The sequence below is a fragment of the Podarcis cretensis genome (assembly GCF_951804945.1).
Source record: "Podarcis cretensis genome assembly, chromosome: Z".
Taxonomy (NCBI): domain Eukaryota; kingdom Metazoa; phylum Chordata; class Lepidosauria; order Squamata; family Lacertidae; genus Podarcis; species Podarcis cretensis.
Window position 1 is genome coordinate 25,272,502 of NC_137184.1, and position 21,962 is coordinate 25,294,463.

Genomic DNA, 21,962 nt, shown 5'->3' on the forward strand with positions numbered 1-21,962 from the left:
CCCTCACCACCACTTTCTGAACACGGCCCAGGAGGAAGGAGCGGAACCACTGTATAACAGTGCCCCCAGCTCCCAGCCCCTCAAGACGGTCCAGAAGGATGTTATGGTCGATGGTATCAAACGCCGCTGAGAGATCCAGCAGAACTAGGAAACAGCTCTCACCTTTGTCCCTAGCCCGCCGGAGATCATCAACCAGTGCGACCAAGGCAGTTTCAGTCCCATGATGAGGCCTGAATCCCGAGTGGAAGGGATCTAAATGGTCTGCTTCTTCCAGGCGTGCCTGGAGTTGTTCAGCAACCACTCGCTCAATTACCTTGCCCAAGAATGGAAGATTTGAGACTGGGCGATAGTTGGCCATCGTGGCCGCATCTAAAGATGGTTTTTTAAGAAGCGGTTTAATAACCGCCTCTTTCGGCGGGTCTGGGAAGGCTCCCTCACAGAGGGAAGCATTCACCACCCCATGAAGCCCATCACCCAGTCCTTCCCGGCTAGCTTTTATAAGCCAGGATGGGCAAGGATCAAGGAGACAAGTGGTTGGTTTCACTCGTCCAAGCAGCCTGTTCACATCCTCGGGGGTAACAGATTGGAATTGATCCCACACAACTTGACTAGACAGGACTCTAGCACTCTCCCGTCCCGGCCCTGCTCCCACGGTGGAATCAACCTCTTCTCGAATCTGAGTGACTTTATCTGCAAAAAACTTTGCAAAGTTATTGCAGGAGATCATGTGGCCCGTACTGGGCCCTGATGGAGCAGGTGGTTCCGCTAAATTGCGAACCACCTGAAAGAGTCTCCTGCTGCTGTTTTCCGCAGATGCAATAGAGGCGGTGAAGAATGTCTTCTTCGCCGTCGCTATCGCCACTTGGTAGGCTCGACATTGAGCTCTAACCCGTGTCTGGTCAGATTCAGAATGGGTTATCCGCCACCGGCGTCTAGCCGTCTCAACAATTGTTTCATTGCCCTCAGATCCGTGGAAAACCATGGGGCTCTCCGGGCTCCATGCAATCGGAGAGGGCGCTTTGGAGCCAAACAGTCAATAGCCCTGGTTAACTCCACATTCCAGCGGGCCACCAGGGAATCAGCTGAAAGGCCATCAACATGGGATAAAACATCCCCTACCACTCTCTGGAAACCATTTGGATCCATTAAGTGGCGGGGGCGGACCATCTGAATAGGTCCCACCTCCCTGCAGAGGGGAAGGGTCACAGAGAAGTCCAGTTGCACCAGGAAGTGATCTGACCATGGCACTTCTTTGGTTTCGCTTTTACTTAGTGTCAGATCACCAACATCCATAGAGGTGAACACCAGGTCTAAGGCATGCCCGTGGCTATGAGTTGGGCCAGACTTATTCAGGGACAGCCCCATGGAGGCCACGAAGTCCCGAGCGGCCCCTTGTAAGGTCATGTCGGCATGGATGTTAAAATCCTCTAGGACAACCAAACTAGGTGTCTCCAGGAGGACATCCGCCATGACCTGAAGCAGCTCGGGCAGGGAATCCTTGGTGCAGTGAGGAGGTCGGTACACCAATAGGAATCCTGTACTGCCCCTATTGCCCAACTTCCAGAACATGCACTCAGAGAACTGGGTCTTTCCAATAGGATGCCTGGTGCAAACTAATGACTTCCTAAAAATCACTGCAACCCCCCCCCTCCCCGCCCACAAGGCCTGGGTTGCTGTGCGTAGGAGAAACCTGGTGGACAAGCAGCGGCAAGGACAGGCCCATCTGCTTCATCCAACCAAGTTTCTGTTACACATGCCAGGTCAAATCCTCCATCCACGATCAAATCATGGATCACAATGGTTTTATAGATCATTGACCTGGCATTGCACAGCAGCACCTTCAGGTCGTGTGGGTATCCCTTGCTGATTCCAGTATCTGTCTGGTCAGGACCAGACCTGGAGGCAGGGATAGTCCTCAGACAATGACTAAGCCTGCTTCCTCGGTAATGACATGGTCTGGTCTTAGTGTAACTCCTCCTCCTACCCATGATCACTGAGATCGGTTGTCCCAGTCCAACTTCCACTCTGCCTCTTCTTGCTTCCAGAATTCATAGGTCTATGTTTCCAGTTTCAAAGAGGCCTTATGAGGTAGCAGAACACCATTTGGAGGTTTGCCTTGGAAAAGGCAGCTGAGCAAAGCAACGTCGAAGCTTGATGTTGCCATAATCCCAGTCCCAAGAGGAGCTAGTTCTTCAGTGGTCTAAGTTTAGCATTCGTCATCCAGTTACACAGGCAGGGTGCAAATGCAGTTAAGAATTTTACGAAAGCTGCAAATGTTTCCAGATTACACAGTTTATTTTACTAGGTTTGTTGTCTGGAACCCAAACAACTTAATGTTTTTCTCATGTGGTCTTTTATGAAGTTTAGATTTGATTCAATGCTAGTCTAATCCTTACTCGGCCATGGAGCTCAAAGGGCAAGCTTGGGCTAGTCACTGCCTCTCAGCCTAGCCTACCTCACAGAGTTATTGCGAGGGGAAGACGAAGTATACTCCAAACATATGTCTGGAGGGCACTGACCACATTAAAGACATTAGGCAAAATGTATTGCAGGGCCTACTATATGATAGACCTAGCAGGAAATTTTTGCATCAGCTTTTGTCCTTACGTAGTCTGGTTTTAAAAGATATATTATTTGCACCTTCCTACCAGGCAGACAGGGACGTGGGTGACGCTGTGGGTTAAACCACAGAGCCTAGGGCTTGCCAATCAGAAGGTCGGTGGTTCGAATCCCCGCGACAGGGTGAGCTCCCGTTGCTTGGTTCCCATTCCTGCCAACCTAGCAGTACGAAAGCATGTCAAGTGCAAGTAGATAAATAGGTACCGCTCTGGCGGGAAGGTAAACGGCGTTTCCGTGCGCTGCTCTGGTTCACCAGAAGCAGCTTAGGCCACATAACCCGGAAGCTGTCTACGGACAAACGCCAGTTCCCTCGGCCTATAGAGCAAGACAACTCCAGATTTGTCTGCGACTGGACCTAATGGTCAGGGATCCCTTTACCTTTACCAGACAGATAGGGATTTCCAGACTGTGGCCCACAGATTACAGGTGGCTTCTGAGCTTCATTCAAGTGGGCTGTGACATGTCTGTGGATTTGTAGTTAAAGATGGGAGGCACCATATGCATTGCATTATATTATATCTACTGTTTTTTAATGACATGTTGCTGTTTATTTTATTTCTTATATTGTATTGCAATATCAATTCATGTGTGGTGTTGGACTAGGAATTGGGAGTCTCAGGTTCAAATTGATGCTCAGCCATGGGACTCCCTGGAAAACCTTTGCCCAGTCACAGTCTCGGGCCTAATTTACCTCACAGGGTTATTGTGAGGATAAAATAGGGAGGAATTGAACCATATATGTCACCTTGAGCTCCTTGGGAAGAAAAGCAGGATGTAAATGAAATAAATCAAAGTTTAAAAATGGAAAACTGCAATACAAAATGAAAGAAGTGGTTTTTTTAAAAAAGAATGCAGTTAAAACCCACACAGCATCTAGCACAGTGCATTGCAATTGCTTCAACAGATAGAAAAATCATTAAGTGGTCCACAAGCAGTTATTTGCGGAGTTGGGAACCGCTGCTACAGTTAATAGTGAAAAAGCATGGGAGGGAAATGTATGTGGGAGAAGAGAAATTAGCCCATAGGCCCATGGGGGGCTCCAGGCTCTCTTTTCATTGGGGGTGGGGGCAGCAGTTCCAAACACTTAACCATGTTTGAGAAGTTGAGAGGGGAATACTGCCACATTTGCATGTAATGCTAAACCAGACTAGGGCTTAGTGTGTATGTGTAAACTCTCAGGAAGGAAACTGCAGCTGCTTTGTTCCTCCCCTCCCAGGTAATTTTAGCTCAGTGCATCATTGCAATTAAGACAGAACTCTGATCAGAATGTCATCCAGGTCCTCTGGAACTCCCTCCCTAGAGAAGCTAGATTGGCTCCCTCCTTGTTGTCCTTCCGCCAGCAGGTGAAAACTGTTTTATTCTAGGATTTGGGAGACTGGAGTTTTTTTGTTTTTGTTTTTAAGGAAAGGGCTTTTAAATAGTGCTGTGCTCTTTTTATGATCTGTATCTTAAAATATTTGTTTTTATATTGTTTTAATTCTATTAGAGTTTAATTACTTTTCAACTATTATTTTTAATATGTTTTTAGCGTTTTGCATTTTATCAGTGCTGTTTTAATTTGTGTAAGCCGCCTTGAATCCTGGTCTGAGAAAAAGGCAGGATATTATTATTAAATAAAAAAACATGATCTGCAGCCAGGAAGAAACCTGGGCTGTAGCTCATGCTTAGCAGAGAAGTATTACCCATGACCCTGGGTTTGAATGATACAACCCTGTCTCTTCAAGGCTGGCCTAATACATTTTGGCACCTGAGGCGAACAACAAAATGGGGTCTCCCTCCCCGCCAGGGAAGAAAAGGTTAGAGAAGAGCTACATCAGGAACAAGGGGGAAAATAAAGACCTACATCAGGATTTGCTGCCCCTGGGGATCCTGCCACCCAAGGCAGTTGCCTCACCTTGCCTCATTGGTGGGCCAGCACTGCTTGTCTGAGCTGCTCTACCACACACTAGGATAAAAAGGACTGGAGAGGAACAAACTGGCTGTGATTTTCTCCCTAGGAGGCAGTGCATTCACACGGTCTCAGTACACCATAGTTTCCTGCGAACCAAGCCATTATTATTTCTGCATTTGGATCACCAAAGCCTGCTCAGGCAGAGAACCCTGGGCCTAAATTGCTGCTGTTCACTATGTGGCTAACACGGTCAGGCAGCAGGAACAAACACCCAAGTGCTAAAGTGGGGGCTTGGCAGATCTTTGAATTATAAATGTCAGCGAGCAGATTGTGAAACTGAGCACTGGAAGTACTTTGTACATCATGGGGGTTTCAATGATACCTTGTTTGTGTCAATCTGTTCAGCGGGTTCTAAGCTTTCCAACAAAAGCCGGGAAAACTACTCCTGCTGGTTATAAAGAAAGGTTTGGTGCTGTGCATATTAGAAATTACTGAACTGACTTTTGTAATTATGACAGCTGGCTTCTTATACACTCGCTTTCATGATATGTGACAATTTCCTCTCAGCCCTAATTAAAATGGTCCAACAGGAAAAGGGGGATTAGTAAGGAAGGCCTGTAACAGATAAAAGTTGTGCTTTATTTCATTAGCATTCTGAAGATTAAAGCATTTAAATGACTTGGTTAAAAAAAAAACTTTTCAAGAAGGAAACTGTATATCTTTTGCATTTCTTTTTAAAATTTGTGTTTAACTTTCCTGTTTTTGTTTTTTTTTGTTTTTTTTTTTTGTGTGTGTGTGTGTGTGTGTGTGTTTCAGGAAAGTTCCTATATTATAGAATGTCATGGACTGGCTGGATGCAGAGGAGGGGGGGGGCACCAGCTGGGTGACCTGCAAGGGAAGAAGGCTCAGAGCCAGGGATTTGGGTGGTGGAACGACAACGAATGGTCAGAAGGAGAAGAGGGAGCAGGCTGGGAGGAGGGGTGTCAGAAGCTGAAGAGGCAACAGGATTTGGTAAGCAGGAAGAGTCTGGGGCAGAGAGCAGTCCAGAACCTGAGGCAGAGGAGGAGGCTGGAGAGGAGAAGGGGCCACAAAGCAGAGATCAGGCAGGCTGCTGAAGAAGCCAGGGAGTCTCCCCATCCTGCTGCAATCAGCTCCGCTGCCCTCCTGGATACAGCAGAGGGCAGAGCAAAGGGAGACAAGGCAATGAAGTCTCAGATTGATTGGGAAGGACCAGGGCAAGGAGTCATCTTCGGGTGCTGTGGGAAGGCAGGGATTTTCAGTCCTCATAACTGCCTAGTTGGGGCAAGATCTACTGTGGAGAGTTACTGGGCTCATTAGGCCTGAGCTGTTTTGTTTCTTTGAATAAAGAGTTAACTTCACTGGCACTTTGTGAGTTCACTGGCCCTCATATCTGTGTCTGATATAGAAGTGGCTTGTCTTAATTCCTCTGCATTAATTCAGAGCAGATACTTATTTGTGACTCACCACGCCAAAGGCCTACAGCAAGCAAAAGTCATTATATCTGAATTTAGCATTTTGTAGGCAAAAGTTAGTGGAGGCAGGTGAACAAATACTTCAGAGGACTAGTGTGTGCTACCACCATCACCACACCCAGAGACATCCTATACAAATGGAACAGTCTGAAACGGCCTCCCTCTAGGAACACCCACTTATGAGAGGCAAGCAAGTCTTGAATTGGCTTGTCCAAACACAGGGTATTGCTATGCTGCCTGCCTAGTTCTTACCAGCAAGACAGATGCCATCTACCAGAGGCATCCCTTTCTCTGCACACTCAAGTTGGGCACTAAGGGGGGGAAAGAAGCAACAGTTTTTCTGACATGAGCAAGAATGGATAGATTAACCATGTCAGTTTCACTGGCATTCAATCATTCTGTTTTTAAAAATGTACAGGGAAGAAGAATCTGCATTTAATTTGTTTTGACCAGGTTGTATAGATTCTTCCTCGACAAGTATGTGTTTTGTATGCTTTTCAGTATATTACCCCCAGAATGCACAGTTTTAAAATACATTTTAAAAGTAAAATTTGTATTTTGTGCACATTTGGGGAAATGGAAATGGCAGTGCAAAATCTGGAGAATGAAATCTGTCTGAAAGTTGCATTCTGGTTTGCCAACAAGTTCACTTCTGCTCCTCTCAACTAAAGCCATGATAATCTTGATAATGAAGGTAATCATTAATCTGGTCTTAATCTTAATTAGGGATGCAGGTGGCACTGTGGGTTAAACCACAGAGCCTAGGATTTGCCGATCAGAAGGTTGGTGGGTCGAATCCCCGCGACAGGGTGACCTCCTGTTGCTCGGTCCCTGCTCCTGCCAACCCAGCAGTTCGAAAGCACCTCAAAGTACAAGTAGATAAATAGGTACCGCTCCAGCGGGAAGGTAAACGGCATTTCCGTGTGCTGCTCTGGTTCGCCAGAAGCGGCTTAGTCATGCTGGCCACATGACCTGGAAGTTGTACGCCGGCTCCCTCGGCCAATAAAGCGAGATGAGTGCCGCAACCCCAAAGTCGGCCACAACTGGACCTAATGGTCAGGGGTCCCTTTACCTTTTAATTTAACCAGCTGTTGATTCATAAGACATCTCATTAAGATTCTCTGTTGGGAAGAACTGCTAAAGTATCGAAACAAGATTTGAGTTTGCTAACCCAATTCTTTTCAGTCACTGTCATCAAGACAGGACACCTGTTGTTCTAAAATGATAGGCTGGAGAACAAAATTTGGATAAATAAAAATATGCACAGCTCCATAGCTCATTCCAAAATATGAATACCTGGTTATTTTATTTTTGGAAAAGGTAAAGGGAGGCAGCAGTTATGAGTTAACTATCTTTGGAGTCACAACAGGTGCTGTGATTCTTCAGTGGTTTGACTTCACACCCAGAGGCCACTGGGGGTGAAGTCAAGACAGATCAGTGCAAACAACCAACAGTACACAAAATTGCACTCTGTGCATTCAGATTCTAGTCAAATAGTGTGGGGTCTCTTGCTTTAAGTGACCCACATAGTTATATAGCTATGTTTAATGATTGTTTAATTGTTTGGTTTTAATTGCTGCATGATAAACATTCTTACCTGAAAAGGAGACATTAGCATAACCCGTACTTCCATTATTACAAATGTGTGTGGTCGAAGATCACTGTACTCTGTTTAAAATGAGAGCATTGCCTAAGTGGTACTGTGTGCTGACTTCCACGTTGGCCTTGCCTGGAATCCACTGCAAAGGTCAAGTGTCTTTCCAGGGAAAGAGTGTTGTTATGGAATGCAAGAGTAATATCTAGGAGAGAACACAGAGTCAAGTAAGGAGAGAGGCAGGTTTTGCTTACTCACCAATCGAGTGTTCACCACAGGAAACAGCAACGCCAAGAGTGCCCCATTAAGCATATGCATCTGCAACCTAAAAAAGGGAAAGTACAGGGTCACCTTTACAATGCAAGAACATACATTTTTTAACAGATGTTCCATATGACTGCATAAAATGTAAGAAGATTTTTTTAAAAAATAAAAGAAAATTGCATTATCCATGCCTATCCATATTGGCATTCAGCTGGCTTCAGATGATGCACCTATATACAAGCATTCTCTTCATCTCTCAATCCAAGCCTCCTGTTTTAATAACTGTGTTTGTTTTATTGCATATTTTAATTATAGATGTTAGACAGATGAGAGATAGATAGATAGACAAATAGATAGATAGATATAGATGTTTATATTTCAATGCTTATGTAATTGGTATATAATGATGCACATTTTCCCAGTTAGTGACACTTTCCAGTTAGTGACAGAGCCAAAAGATGCATAACTGAATTTATCAGGCCCATACCTACTGATATAAGTTTAAAATTATTTAATGTTTTCCTGATCTAATGCTTTTTATTTTCTGATATTTGTTATGTAACTATTATATGCTGCTCTAGGGTCATTATTGTATTGCTGGGTGAGCATTTTAGGAATCATGTAATGTACATTGTTTTAAATTTTCTGATTTTAAATTGATTTTATCTGTTTGTATTTTATCTTGTCAAGTCACCTTTTTAATGAAGTGACTAGTAATCATGGTAAGTTTTTTCCCCTCTGACATGTGACCTAAAATATTTCACATAAAATTAAATGACATATGAAAGTTGATAAAAGTGTTACCTGAAGACAACCATTGCAAGATGACAGGGTGGGCAGGCAAGCAGAAAAATCTGAAATATTAACAAACAAACAAATCACAATTATGTTTTTTATGCAGAGCATGATACAAATAGTTTGCTTCACTGTTTTAAACTGCTCTAACAGCTTTCACCAGATGTTTCCACTTATCAGACATTCCATCAAGAGTGCAAATATTCAGTCTCAACTTCTCTCGGGATATTTCTCCTTATTTCAACAGTGACTACTATGACTCACCTGATATCAAAGTTCACCGCCAGTTCACGTTAGTTCCATCAGCAGAGCCTTAACTTATTGCTCAAGTGGAAGCACTGATTACAATACCCTACCAAGAGCTACAGTTTCTAAGAACATAAGAAGAGCCTGCTGGGCCAGACCAATAGCCCACCTAGTCTGGGCATCTTGTTCTCACAGTGGCCAACCAGATGCCTGTAGGAACCCCTTAAACAGGACTTGTTCACGATCATTTCCCCTTCTGCAGCTTCCAGCAACTGATAAAAGCAAACTTCTTATCCCTGCTATTCATATGGCTACTGTGTGAGCTTATCAATCAGAATTTGGGTGTGGCCACATAAATAGGGTTTCCATATTTCAAGAAGTGAAAACAATTCAACACTTTTCCGGTGTGGGCTGCCATACGCCCAGGTTTTCCTGGACATTTTAACCGGCTTTCAAAAATTCCGTCCAGACGCCATTTTTGACGGATTAATCCTGGCTATGTTCGAGAAATTCTAGACATATGTCACCCCTACACATAAAGCACAACAATGACCAAATAAGTTCATGTGGCCTGTTAACTTTCAGGGGGGAGCAGAAGAGTAGCAAATTCAAGAGTACACTTGGTATCCAAGTGTTCTGTGACACTTGTGGGGCTTGCTCATCCAAAACGTTTGACAACAGTCAAGTAACATGAAGTACATTAATATCACTGGACATCTTGTCCATCCCTCTGCTCAGTGCAGGTAATCCAGAGCCAAAGCATCTCCAGCCTCTGCTCGAACCCACCCCAAGCCCTTTAGGTTACTGGTTCCATCGTCCACTTGTTCTGCCATCAGTAAATTTCTGATGTTCAACCAACATGAACCCTACTGTAACATAAGCCCATTAGAACCAGTCCTGCCTCTGAGGCAGCAGAGAACCAAGCTACATTCACACCATAAAACATTGTGATACCATGTTAAACAGCAATGGCTCCCCCCTAATAAAAATAAAAATAATAATAATAATAATAATAATAATAATGGAAGCCATAGTTTGCTAAGGGCACTAAGAGTTGGTAGGAAACACCTAGAGTTACTGTAGAACTCTCACGAGTTCTCTGTGAAGAAGGAATGATTGTTAAACCACTCTGGGGCTTGTAGCTCTGTAAGGCGAATGGGAGGTGGGCATTAATTTCAGTGGCATATGGCTAACATTGGGTACAACCCTGAGATCCCATGAGGTTGCAGAGCTCATCCACAAGCATTCCCAGGAACCTCTACTGAAGATACTTAAGATCACTGGTAACCAGATCACTGAAGGGCTGACCCCACACAGGAGGGCAAAGAGTTAGACCACATTAATACCATATATTTAAAGCAGTATTATACCAAAGTCTTATCTGTGTTCACTGGAACATCTGGAAGAATGATGCAGCCCTCCCTGCCTGCAAGCACTGATCAAGTGTTAGTTAGATGCTGAGTTTATGTTTTATTACATATTGCACTCTCCCCCATGTCCTTACTCATTGCTTTTCTAAAATAAACTCTCTTAACCTTTTTGAATACAGTAGGTAGGCTGGTTGTTATAGAACACTATGGTTCATCTCCCACAAGCCAGACTGCTTTAAAGTTTAGGGAATATTAAAGATATGGATCAACTCTTGCACCCAGTAGAAGCTGAAGGGAGTTGGCTGGCAGCTCCCCCAAATTCTAGGATAACAGCCCAAGGACTTATGGGGATCCTTGCTTCCCCACTAGTTTGGGAGCTTATAAGCACAGTGGCGGTGGCAGCAATATGGAAAGGTTGGTACCATGGATGGCAGTTCTCTATGTTCTTTTGCACACTTCAAATTTATGAGTCCTTAGTAAAGGTAAAGGGACCCCTGACCATTAGGTCCAGTCGTGACCGACTCTGGGGTTGCAGCGCTCATTTCGCTTTATTGGCCGAGGGAGCCGGCGTTTGTCCGCAGACAGCTTCCGGGTCATGTGGCCAGCATGACTAAGCCACTTCTGGCGAACCAGAGCAGCGCACGGAAATGCCGTTTACCTTCCCGCTGGAGCGGTACCTATTTATCTACTTGCACTTTGTGCTTTTGAACTGCTAGGTTGGCAGGAGCAGGGACCGAGCAACGGGAGCTCACCCCGTCGCGGGGATTCGAACTGCCAACCTTCTGACTGGCAAGTCCTAGGCTCTGTGGTTTAACCCACAGCGCCACCTGCGTCCCATATTCATATAATAATTACGAATTAAACCTGGGAGAAAACAGCTGCTATAGGATCTACACAACTATGCCTTATTGGGCAAACAACAAAGGAAAAGTTGGGGGGGGGGTGAAATAGCAATGTGCAGACATTTTGGCACCTGAAGAAAACCACAAAATGGCACGACACCCCCCAGCCAGGGGAGAAGAGGTAAGTGAAGATCTGCGTGAAGAACAAGGGTGGAATGAAGATCTACATTGGGGCCAAGGGTCAGAGGAGACCAGTAGCACCACCTCTGTAGGTGGCAGAACTGGAAGGAGCTGCTGAGGTGACAGCAAGATCTGTTCTCGAAGAACTGCACCCCAGCTGTTATTGCCACTACGGCAGCAACTGCAGCACTGGGCTACGTATTTCTTGGAGGCCAAATCTGCTGCCCCTGTGGATCCTGCAGACCAAGGCAGTCACCTCACCTTGCCTCATGGGTGGGCCGGCCCTGTCAACATGACAGTGGACAAAGATGGTTACACATGGTTGGAGCTCAGTAAGCAGACAGCAACATCATCATTCAGAAACTCACATTTCTAGATGGGGGGAAAGGGGAGGTGAAACACCATCCCCATAAATTTATCTAGAGCAATGCCAGTGAAAAGGTCTTTGCCAGCAGCAATTCATGAAATTTGGACTGCATAACTGTGATTTATTTTTTAAAAAATGTTGTCCTCTCGCACAGCTGTTAAACATCAAGTGATGAGTGGTTCTGTAATGTGACAGGCAAACAATTTATCTTTGGTGTATATCCCAATTGTGTTTATATTCTTTTTTATACATAATTCAAGAAAATGCTGTGAAAAAAAGTTTTCTTTTTTTAAAAAATGTAAATATATGTGGGCCGTTGTTTTAGTTGTTCCACACAAAACCCCTCTCTGCTTTCAAAGGTTCCCAACCGTTTTGGACCCAATGTGAAATCTAACAAACTGTTGTGGACAGCACAAAATATAATTTCATAAAACATCTGGAACTTAGGCACCCCTCTCCCCCAAAATTGGGATTCCCGGAAGGCTTTGGTTGGCACCAAGGGCCCCACAGTCACCATGGGAGCCCAGCAGTTTATCAGGCTTTAGGAGTGCAAGGAATCGATACATCGACCAATTTTCCCTGAGTCTTAATGTCTCTAATGACACCTAGTTTGTAACAAGACATCAACAAGCATGGAAATTGGAAAGGCCAATCCCTGCTTCATGTATGAAACAAAATACATTTGCCACTTCAGTGTTCAGACTCATAAATCACTAGTGACGCTTGTTTTAACAGCCGTCATATGCCAGAAGCCCTATCTGTCAGGGCTGTAAACATTATCCAAGCCACATCGGATCTGCTTAATTAACATCAGTGCTATTTCAACAGCAGGAACTCATGTAATTCCATAGTAATTACTGTCACCTTAACACATGTGCACTGCTAATGACACCAGCCTTGCTATATCCTGTGTAACCTATTTGGTGAACTCATTTTTTATTTTTTATTTTGGTCCCTTACTCTGTGCTTAAAGCTGTATTTTCACATAGATACAGAAGACAATCAATAATCCATTTCCAGCTTTCTCCAAATATCGAAGGCCATGATATGGCAGCTTGCATTATAACTGAGTGAGAACTCGCTCATCTCAAAAATTATTTATCTTATTTAGAAAATGTCTTAACTGCATTATAGTCAGATGCATTATAGTCAAAAGAATCTAAGAGTCAAAAACAAATCAGAACTCAAATACTCCAATACAATGTACTAATCATCAGATAAAAAGCTATTAAAATAGCATTATTCAATCAGTAACAGCCACCTGCGTCAGGCAGTACATAATCTCAGTGAGTCACTTTGTAGAGGGAAAGAGATCTTCCTCTGTTCTGTGGCTGCTACTGAAAGGGACTGAAAATCAAACTGCTGATATTGTAATAGTGTTATACAGGTCTATGGTGAGACCACACTTGAAGCACTGTGTAGAGTTTCAGTAACCTCACCTCAAAAAAGGATATTGCAAGAAAAGGTTCAGGAAAGGACAACCAAAATCATCAAGTACAAGTTCCCCATGCGGAAAGGTGACAACATTTGGGGCATTTTTAGCTTTGAAAGAAAGGTGAATCAGAAGATACATGACAGAAGTGTATAAAATTACACATTTCGCTTTCTCATAATACTAGAACTCAGGGCCTCCAAATGAAACTAAGTGCTGGAAGATTCCAGACAGACAAAAGAAAGCACTTCACCACACAGCAGATAGTTAAAACTGTGGAGTTTGCTCTCACAGGATATTGTGATACCACCAGTTTGAATGGTTTTTTAAAGAGGACTGGACAAATTCATGGTAGGGGAGGAAGGCTACCAGTGGATACTAGCCACAATGGCTTTGTTCTACCTCCATTGTGAAAGGCAGTATTTCTCTGAATACCTGTTGCTGTGAATCACTATTGGGGAGAGCACTGTTGAACCAGGGGCGTAGGAAGGGGGTGCGGGGGGTGCGGTCTGCCCCAGCTGTCATCCCTGAGGGGGTGACAAAATTGTGGGGGGTGGCACTTACCACGGGGCCTGGCCTGCAGCGCGCCCGAGTCACACATCTCTCCTGGGAGTGACGCAGTGGCTCGGGGCCCCGCACTGCCTGAAACAGCAGCATGGGTCTTGCGTCCGCCAGGCGGACTCAATGCACAGCTTGCCGCGGAGCCCCCCTGAGCAGATTGCCGTGGCGCCCCCCCCCCGGGTAGATCGTCACGGCAGCCCCCTGGGCGGCTTGCCCTGCCTTGCCACTCTGGGTGCCAGAGCGGCTAGCTACGCCCTTGTGTTGAACTCAGGTCCTGATCACAGGCTTCCCATAGATACCTAGTTGGCCACTATAAGAACAGGATGCTGAACTAGATAGGCATTTGGCCTGATACACCCTCTCCCATCATGCAAATTCATTCCAAAAGATTTGGAAAGAACTTGGATCATTTCCTGAGCCAATCCAGAGTTTGGAAAGTCGCCAATACACATGCCTCAACTCCTAAGAACCTTATATGTGAATGTAGCCTTATATTCTGCTTTTGTTCCATGATGGATGTAAAAGCAGCACACATGGGGATGCCACGCAGCCCTCCTCCCAGGCAATTATTGGACCTAGATCTGTTTAACCTTCGGATCATGCTCCAAGAAGACGGCAGCCTTCACTGATGGCAATACTTGTCACCACCCTAGAAAGGCAGCCTCCTTGGAAACCAGTCTCCATCTGTCTATTTATAAGAGCCACCCACCTCTGTGATAAAGGCTAGGCACCAGCAGTTGACACCACCCACAAGTCGCATCATCATATCCCTATAAACGCCTTCAGACCTCCAGTGTGCTGGTCACAGCCTCACTATGCTTTTCGCCCATCTAGAAAGGTATGATAGTTTCCCTGATCCTCTCACTCCTGGTACACAGAGCACATGTGCATGGAGATTGCAGCTTCAGCAGTGTTTTCAACCATTTTTCAGAGAGAAACTGCGGAAGAATAGAAATGACTCTCATGCTTTTCCCTGCCCAGGAAACAGAGGAGCACACAGAGTCATCTGCCAATAAGGGAGGCAAAAAGCTCAGCACAGTTTCCTTAACTGAGAAAATTCAGTGTTGCAAGCAAAGCCAAATTTATTTTGCAACAAAATAATTGCTCTCACAAAACCAGAATTTCCTGTGCATTATTCAAGGTTCAGGCATTAACCAATGCTAAGAACTGAAGAATACCAGATCAAGGAAGATCATACCCTGTTTACTCACTGAACCTTTCAAAGACATCCATAAGCCTAATTGCAAGAATTATCTAGACAAGCTGGCTGCATTTGGGTTATGCTCTTTGTAAAACCTGCTTTTAATCTAAATAGTGCACTCAGTAGATACTCCATTCCACGGAACTCTTTCAGAGCAAACAAGTCTTGGAAACATGATCACTACAATGGAAAGGAGTGTGCTGACAAGGAGTGTGGTGGAGTCTCCTTCTTTGGAGGTCTTTAAGCAGAGGCTTGACAACCATATGTCAGGAGTGCTCTGATGGTGTTTCCTGCTTGGCAGGGGGTTGGACTCGATGGCCCTTGTGGTCTCTTCCAACTCTATGATTCTATGATTCTATGAAACACCATTCAGCTTACAGTAAATTAAGAGCGAATGGATGAACACAAAATCAGTGCAAGGAAAGTCGTGTGGAGAAATGGTTGAAAGAAAGACCATTAGGAACAAAAAGATAAGTTAGGTTCATGGGCATAGCCAAGGAGGGAAGGGGGAAGGGGAAGGGCAGGGGGAAGGTTCTCCCCAAATCAAGTAAATCAATGGGAAAACATTTTCTTAACTGAGGTTCTGCCCCCACTAGCAAAAAGTCTGCCCCCTCCCCCAAAATAAATCCTAGCTACACCCAAGGTTAGGTTTAGTGATGCACATCACTCCTTTTAAAAACGTATCTGTTCTAAGTGCAACTCTAGTTTATGAAGTCTGATAAAACAGCCATGAAAATGAAAAGGGCAGGTGTTATTAGGAAGCCACAACATGCTGGAAAATATTGTTTACCAACTCAATTGAGCCTTGAGTGATTTTTCAACTCTCCACTTGCAGCCTTGCTCCACAGCAGGCAATCGTCTAGAGCAGGATATTAAACCAGTCCAGACTAGTGTGGCGTCACTTAGAAACGGATCACTCAGGAGCATGCTCAAACAGCTTTGCAAATCATGCTGAGGGGGAAACTACTCCGCTCCATGCCAAAATTGGTTAAGGCATGTTGGAGGTCCCTGGTGCCCTGCCCAATGACAGCTTACAAGATCAATTTCAGTTGCTGCAGCCCAAAAATGTTGACAAGACACTTGCAGTGGTGAGGCTGACTATGTGCCCTGTTGATCCCTTCATGTATGGCAACATCTCACAGAACCGGAATGACTGGATGAGTTCAGATCAATGCCATACCAAAGGAGGGAGTTGTGGCCTCTTCCCTGAAAGAGGTGATGTGAAAACCAGAGATTCTAAATGACACTACCAACCAGTCTCTAATATTCCCTCGCTAGGCAATGTGATTGTGAGGGTGGTGCCTAGCCAGTTTCTGGGATGCTTTGAGGAAGCAGATTCTTCAGATGATTCCAGTCTGGTTTCATGCCCAGTTTTAGAAGCACAACACCCTTAATTACCCCTGACTGATGACTGCTATCAAGATGGGGGAGTGTGACCCTGATGGTTCTCCTTGACCTTTCAGTGGCTTTTATTTATTTATTTCATAAATTTATACACTGCTTCTTTGTAAAAACAAAAAACCCAACAACATCAAAGCAGTTCACAGTACAAAAGATAAAACAGTAAAATCAAGAAAAATGATTTAAAACATGTTAGAATACTAAAGCATGCTAACACTTTTGACACCATTGACCATGGTGGTGGGGGCAGCCAGGTTGGCAATGACCTGGTCAGGGCCTTTTCAGTGGCAGTCCCTCATTTTTTGAATGCCTTCCCTAATAAGGTGTATCTGTCCCCCTCATCACTGACTTTCAGTAGAAATTTGAAAATACTTCTCTTTACGTAGGCATTTGATTGCTAAAAGACACTGTTCCTGGCATACCTCAGATCACTGATCGATATTTCTTTTAACTGTTTAGAGGAGGGGTGTTAGAAACAGTCTTAGTTGTTATTGTTCTTTTTCATATTTTATCTTTGCTGCGTCTGCAACCCTGGGCTCCTTCAAAAGGAAGGCCAGGATATAAATTGAATCAGTCAATCAATCAATCAATCAATCAATCAATATGCCATCATTTGTTCAACAAATGATTAGGAAACAAGCTAGAAGTTGTTCCTCCAAAATTTGGCGTGTTTTCCAGCTGCTCTCATTACTTTGTAGCTTGAGCAAGCATCAAGGGTAGAGCAATCAAACAAACTATGATTAAGCAAGCTTGCGACATTCAAATAAAACACCATCACTTTATAAACCCATAGTTCATAATCCAGCAAAAACCATGGGTTCTCACCAGGGCTGTCTTAAGCATATGCAGCGCCGGGGTGTAAAGATCCGCTTGGCGCCCCTCCAGGTTGCCCAGTCCCAGGTGCGCAGGAGGGCAGAGCCGATCGGCCACCTAAGCATCTTGCTAGCTCAGTCACCCCCCAAACTCAAGGCAGCAGAGCTGCCCGCAGCAGAAGAGCCCACTATGGAGCTCCGACCGATGGGCAGGCTCTTCCCCGGACTCAACTCTTGGGCCCCACAGTCTTGGCCTGGCTCCCCTGAGAGCCCTGCACCCCTAGCACCTATGGATCTCACTTTGCCTAAACAAATCATGGCTTAATCATAACATGTAACATTGAGTAGCTCAACAAAAATGTTAACAGTACAAATTGTTACAAATTTGATGCTCCAGTTTTTCAAGTTGATAGAACCATAATTAACAGAGTTATGACAGGCAATTACAACAAACTGGAATCCACAAAACCTTACCCCTAATTCAAGGAGCTGTTATTCCACCAACCCAAACCTTGGTAAAGAAACATTATTAGACAAAGGAATTTTTGACTAACTTCTACAAGTACCTTCTGGGTTTTTTAAAAGTAGTTAACTAAATATGAATCCTACTGTAGACAGTAACATATAGCACTAAACAGCCTTCAGGAGTGCAGTATTTCTGGCCAATCCACCAAGCAAATGATTTCTGTTTGCTAAGTGGAGCGTGGGAAGTGTAACCTTTTCAAAAGGAAAAAAAGGATCAAAAAAGAAAAGGTTAGGTTTGTATGCTAGAAGTGACAAACCTCCAGCCATTTGGGTGCTGAGTGTTACATCAAGGTGGGAGCATATTACTCCAATTCTATTTATTAATTATTAGTAGTATTTATTATTATTAAATTATTTATTATTGTTATTATTATTATGTCTATACAGCCCTTCATCCAAGGATCACAGGGTGGTTTACAATATAAAAACACAAAAATATATACCATAGTAACTAATAAAAACAATAAACCCACCCACATTTTAAAAGGCCATCCATTATTTAACTACCTAAAGCTAGGACATTTATCATTTGCACTGCCTACCTATATTCTTCCAGGCCCAATTCAAGATGGTGACTTACAACAGGCTGAATGACTTGGCCCCACATATTTGAGGACGACTCACTCTATCTGTAACCATCGTTTTTCAGTTTTGGGCCTGAAAACTGCATTAGCCCACAGGAAAGCTGCCAGGTGTGAGAGGGGCTATAATCACACACCTTTCACACACCATATCACACACACCGAAAGAGAGAAAGCCATTTTCCATGAAAACAGAACCAAATTTTTAATTCTAATTCCAATTCTTCTTAATATCTGTATTAATATTATTGATTCAAACACTTAATTCTAATTTTAATGTAGTTCAAGTTTCCCTTTTATATTTTCTTCAAAGACCTTTCCCTTTGTGAATAAATTTGTGAATAAATAAGAACTCTCCTGCTGTATGCCCTTTATCTGTCCAAAATGTGGAAAAGGCAAAATCCTCAGTAATCCCAGAAAATGTAACACTAATGCAAACCTGAACTTCGCAGCTATTTAAAACCTCTGATTTCAACTTGTGTTTGCAAGAGCAACAATAGCAGCAAACTGCATGGGCTGCTTCTTCTATATTTCCAGGAAACACAAGCCTGCTTAGACTATTTTCTTGCAGAGGAAGCAGCTACAACTGCACACTTTGAAATCCAAAAGCCCTTTCCCTTCAGAGGGAATTAAATCTGGCTGTCAGAGATTCACCACACCTGGTCTGTGCCATATTGATTTAAACCTGATAGCTATCCATAGGCTTATGCTATATGCAAAACCATGCCTTTTGTAGTTGTTATGCTTCCGTTTCTATTAAATAGTGGGTGGAGATAGCAGACGACACAGAGATTTCTCCAAGTAGTTCTTTATAAGTAAGCTGGAACTGAACTGAACAGCTCAGCCAGCCTGCTTTTATAGGCAGCCGGCTGTCAACATTGTAACAACCCAGGGTTTCCCGACTAAATTAACTGACGTGGACCTGAGTGAAAACTATATATAGTGGTACCTTGGGTTAAGTACTTAATTCGTTCCAGAGGTCCGTTCTTAACCTGAAACTGTTCTTAACCTGAAGCACCACTTTAGCTAATGGGGCCCCCTGCTGCCGTGCCACCGGAGCACAATTTCTGTTCTCATCCTGAAGCAAAGTTCTTAACCTGAGGTGCTATTTCTGGGTTAGCAGAGTCTATAACCTGAAGCGTATGTAACCTGAAGCGTATGTAACCCGAGGTACCACTGTACACTATATCCCTGGTGACCAGAGTGAGAACTTCAATACATAACAGTTTCTCCCCATGTGGTTGACACAGCCACCTCAGAAATTAAATGTAAAATATTAATATCAGTAACTTCCTACCTCCCAAGGACAGTCACACAATTGCCTCTGTCCTTCCAATGGCATCACTGGCTGGTCGTTGGAGACATTTAATACTGGTTTGGTTACCTAGACAACTCACTCCTGGACATTAATTCAAGAGTGAAGAAAATTCCTCAGCCTGGGAGCCACATTGCCTAGTCGGTAACCTTCCAGGGATCACATGCCTGTGATGGGTAGGTAAATGGATCATGGAATCACAGAGCTGAAAGGGACCATTAGGTTCATCTACTTTAACCCCCTGCAATGCAGGAATCTTGTGACTTTCTCTGTCTGTACAGGAGGTTACCATCCAGCTATGGAAAAGTAAGAGGTTTCTACATGTTCAGCCAGGCAACCAAGAGGCATTATTACAGTTCAATAACATGTCTGCCAGCTTGGCAAAACAACTAGAGGAAAATGTGAAGCAGTGTCAGTAGAGGGGTTGGGGGGAAAGCATGTGGAGATTCCTGGGGGCTGTACAGAGAGGCCAAGGGGGGCACATTTGGCCCCAAGGCCCAAAGTCCCTGACTCTTGCTTTAAATAATGTCAAAGGTCAAGCTGAAACGCCCACTGCACATGCCTATTCCATGTTCTCTTTGCTTGCAAGATCAGTTTGAAGACTGCAGCGTCATTTGAGGTTCTGCAGTATTTCTAATTCCAAATCGGGGGCATCATTTGTACATTAAGTTATGGAGGAGACAAAAGCAAAAGAAGTGACCTTGCTATTCACTGCCATTCCTGGTACATTAAGCCGGTGCATTTCCGCTCACCTGCAAATGTCAGGGGCAAGGTATCTGCAAGGTTTACCCTGAAGCTCTGCCTAGAACAGGTGCCGTCTCCAGCCCAAAAGGCAGCAGCAGCAGCAAAGAACAAAATGCTCAGTTCGCCCCACACGGCATTCCAAAATAGCACAAAGATCAGTGCTTCTCAGTGTGCCAAAATCTTCTCTGTGCATTAATTAAAAGGCAACTGCTCTTTCATTGAGGACAACCTGCTCTTCTCAAACTCCAAAACGTAGCCAAATTCAGCAGAACTAAGACCTTTTGCAAAAGCCTCTAGGTCTGCTAAATTTGAAATACATTAGGCACTTTGAAGGCAAAAAACCTTTTTGACTGAGAGAGGGCCACATTTAAGCAGTGAGAAGCTGATAATTGTGTTTATGCAAGCTATTCGTTTCTTGCTCATTTGTTTCCAAACTAGAACACATGTGGGAGATACCTCACTATAAAAATAGTAATCCTCCTCATTAAGTTTTCACACACAAGCTGTTGCTTGAAATTATGCTAGAGAAAGCCAGAGTTTGACCTAATTTAGACCGATAGCTACAAGATCATGCAAAATTACAACTGCAAATATTATTTTTGCTAAATAACAACTGATAATAACTGATCCTGTTTGAAACTGGTGGATTGGGAGTACTACTCCCCCCCCTTTTTTAATAAATATTTTATTAAGTCTCATAATAAAATGACATTAACTCCAACAAAACCTACAGAGCGTTACATGCATAACTCAGTAATATATAAGCAGAAAATTGGAGCAGGGACACTATCAACTAAATCACTGAATGCATCGCCAAGGCTTGAACTATCCATGACACAGCCTCTCCATGACGAAGTATGTGTAGCTGGCGGTCTTGCATTAACATCGCTTCTGCTTTCAGAGCTGATATAGGGGAACCATACTTTGTCAAAATGCTCTTGTTTGGTTTGGCCTCTCACGACTCTTCTCCTTCTGTGCGATATTAAATGCTCAGGAAAAGTCAGATCCCACACTTGATTTTGGGATCAGGGGTAATTATTATTTCTTTAGATGTTTGGGGGGAATAGAATTTGTAGGAACATTATTATTCTTTCATTAGTATCTATGTGGACCAGCTGCTTTGTATTAATGTAGGCCCTGTCATGCATAAACCAGTAAGTAGCCTGGGTACAAATACTCTAGATAGACAGACAAGGAGAGAAGAGGGAAACTGGAAAAGTGGGAGATGAGTTAGAGATAAGAACAGCTAAAGAGTGTGTTGGACTAGGGCCTGGGAGACCAGGATTCAAATCCCCACTCAGCTATGAAGCTTTGGTCAGAGACTCTCTCTTAGCCCAACCTACCTCAGAGGGTTGTTGTGAGAATAAAATGGGGAGGGAGAAAACCACGTATGCCAACCTGAGCACCCTAAAGAAAAGGTGGGCTATAAATGTGTTAATAAAGTAAGTGTGAACATGAGAACAAATGCAACACAGTTGAATATGTAAACTGAGCTAGAAGTAAATGAGGTTGCATGATCAGGGAGCCAAGAAACAGAGTTTAGGTTGACAGCACCTTCTTTTCAGAATTTTATTTCATCCTTTTCTTTCCCTTGTTAAAGTTGCAAAAAAATTGTTTAAAAAAAATTTTTTTTTTTAAGGAGTATGTCCAGCCAAAAAGGGGTCTGAATGGAATTTAATGAAACTCCCTGGACTGAAAAGGCTTATTAGACTCCCATTTAAAATTATGC

The 21,962-nt window shown here is 43.7% G+C and overlaps 1 protein-coding gene across 7 annotated transcripts in view; it reads right to left on the reverse strand.

The window, feature by feature from the left end:
• TMEM164 (transmembrane protein 164) overlaps positions 1-21,962 on the reverse strand; it is a 53,807-nt gene that overhangs the window by 22,951 nt on the left and 8,894 nt on the right. For all 7 annotated transcript variants that reach the window (XM_079961756.1, XM_079961758.1, XM_079961755.1 and 4 more), the window contains exons 3-4: positions 8,666-8,715; positions 7,856-7,922 (exon numbers count right to left, since the gene is read on the reverse strand). In XM_079961756.1, coding sequence (XP_079817882.1) covers positions 7,856-7,922; positions 8,666-8,715 — 117 coding nt within the window. The remainder of the gene's footprint in view (positions 1-7,855; positions 7,923-8,665; positions 8,716-21,962) is intronic.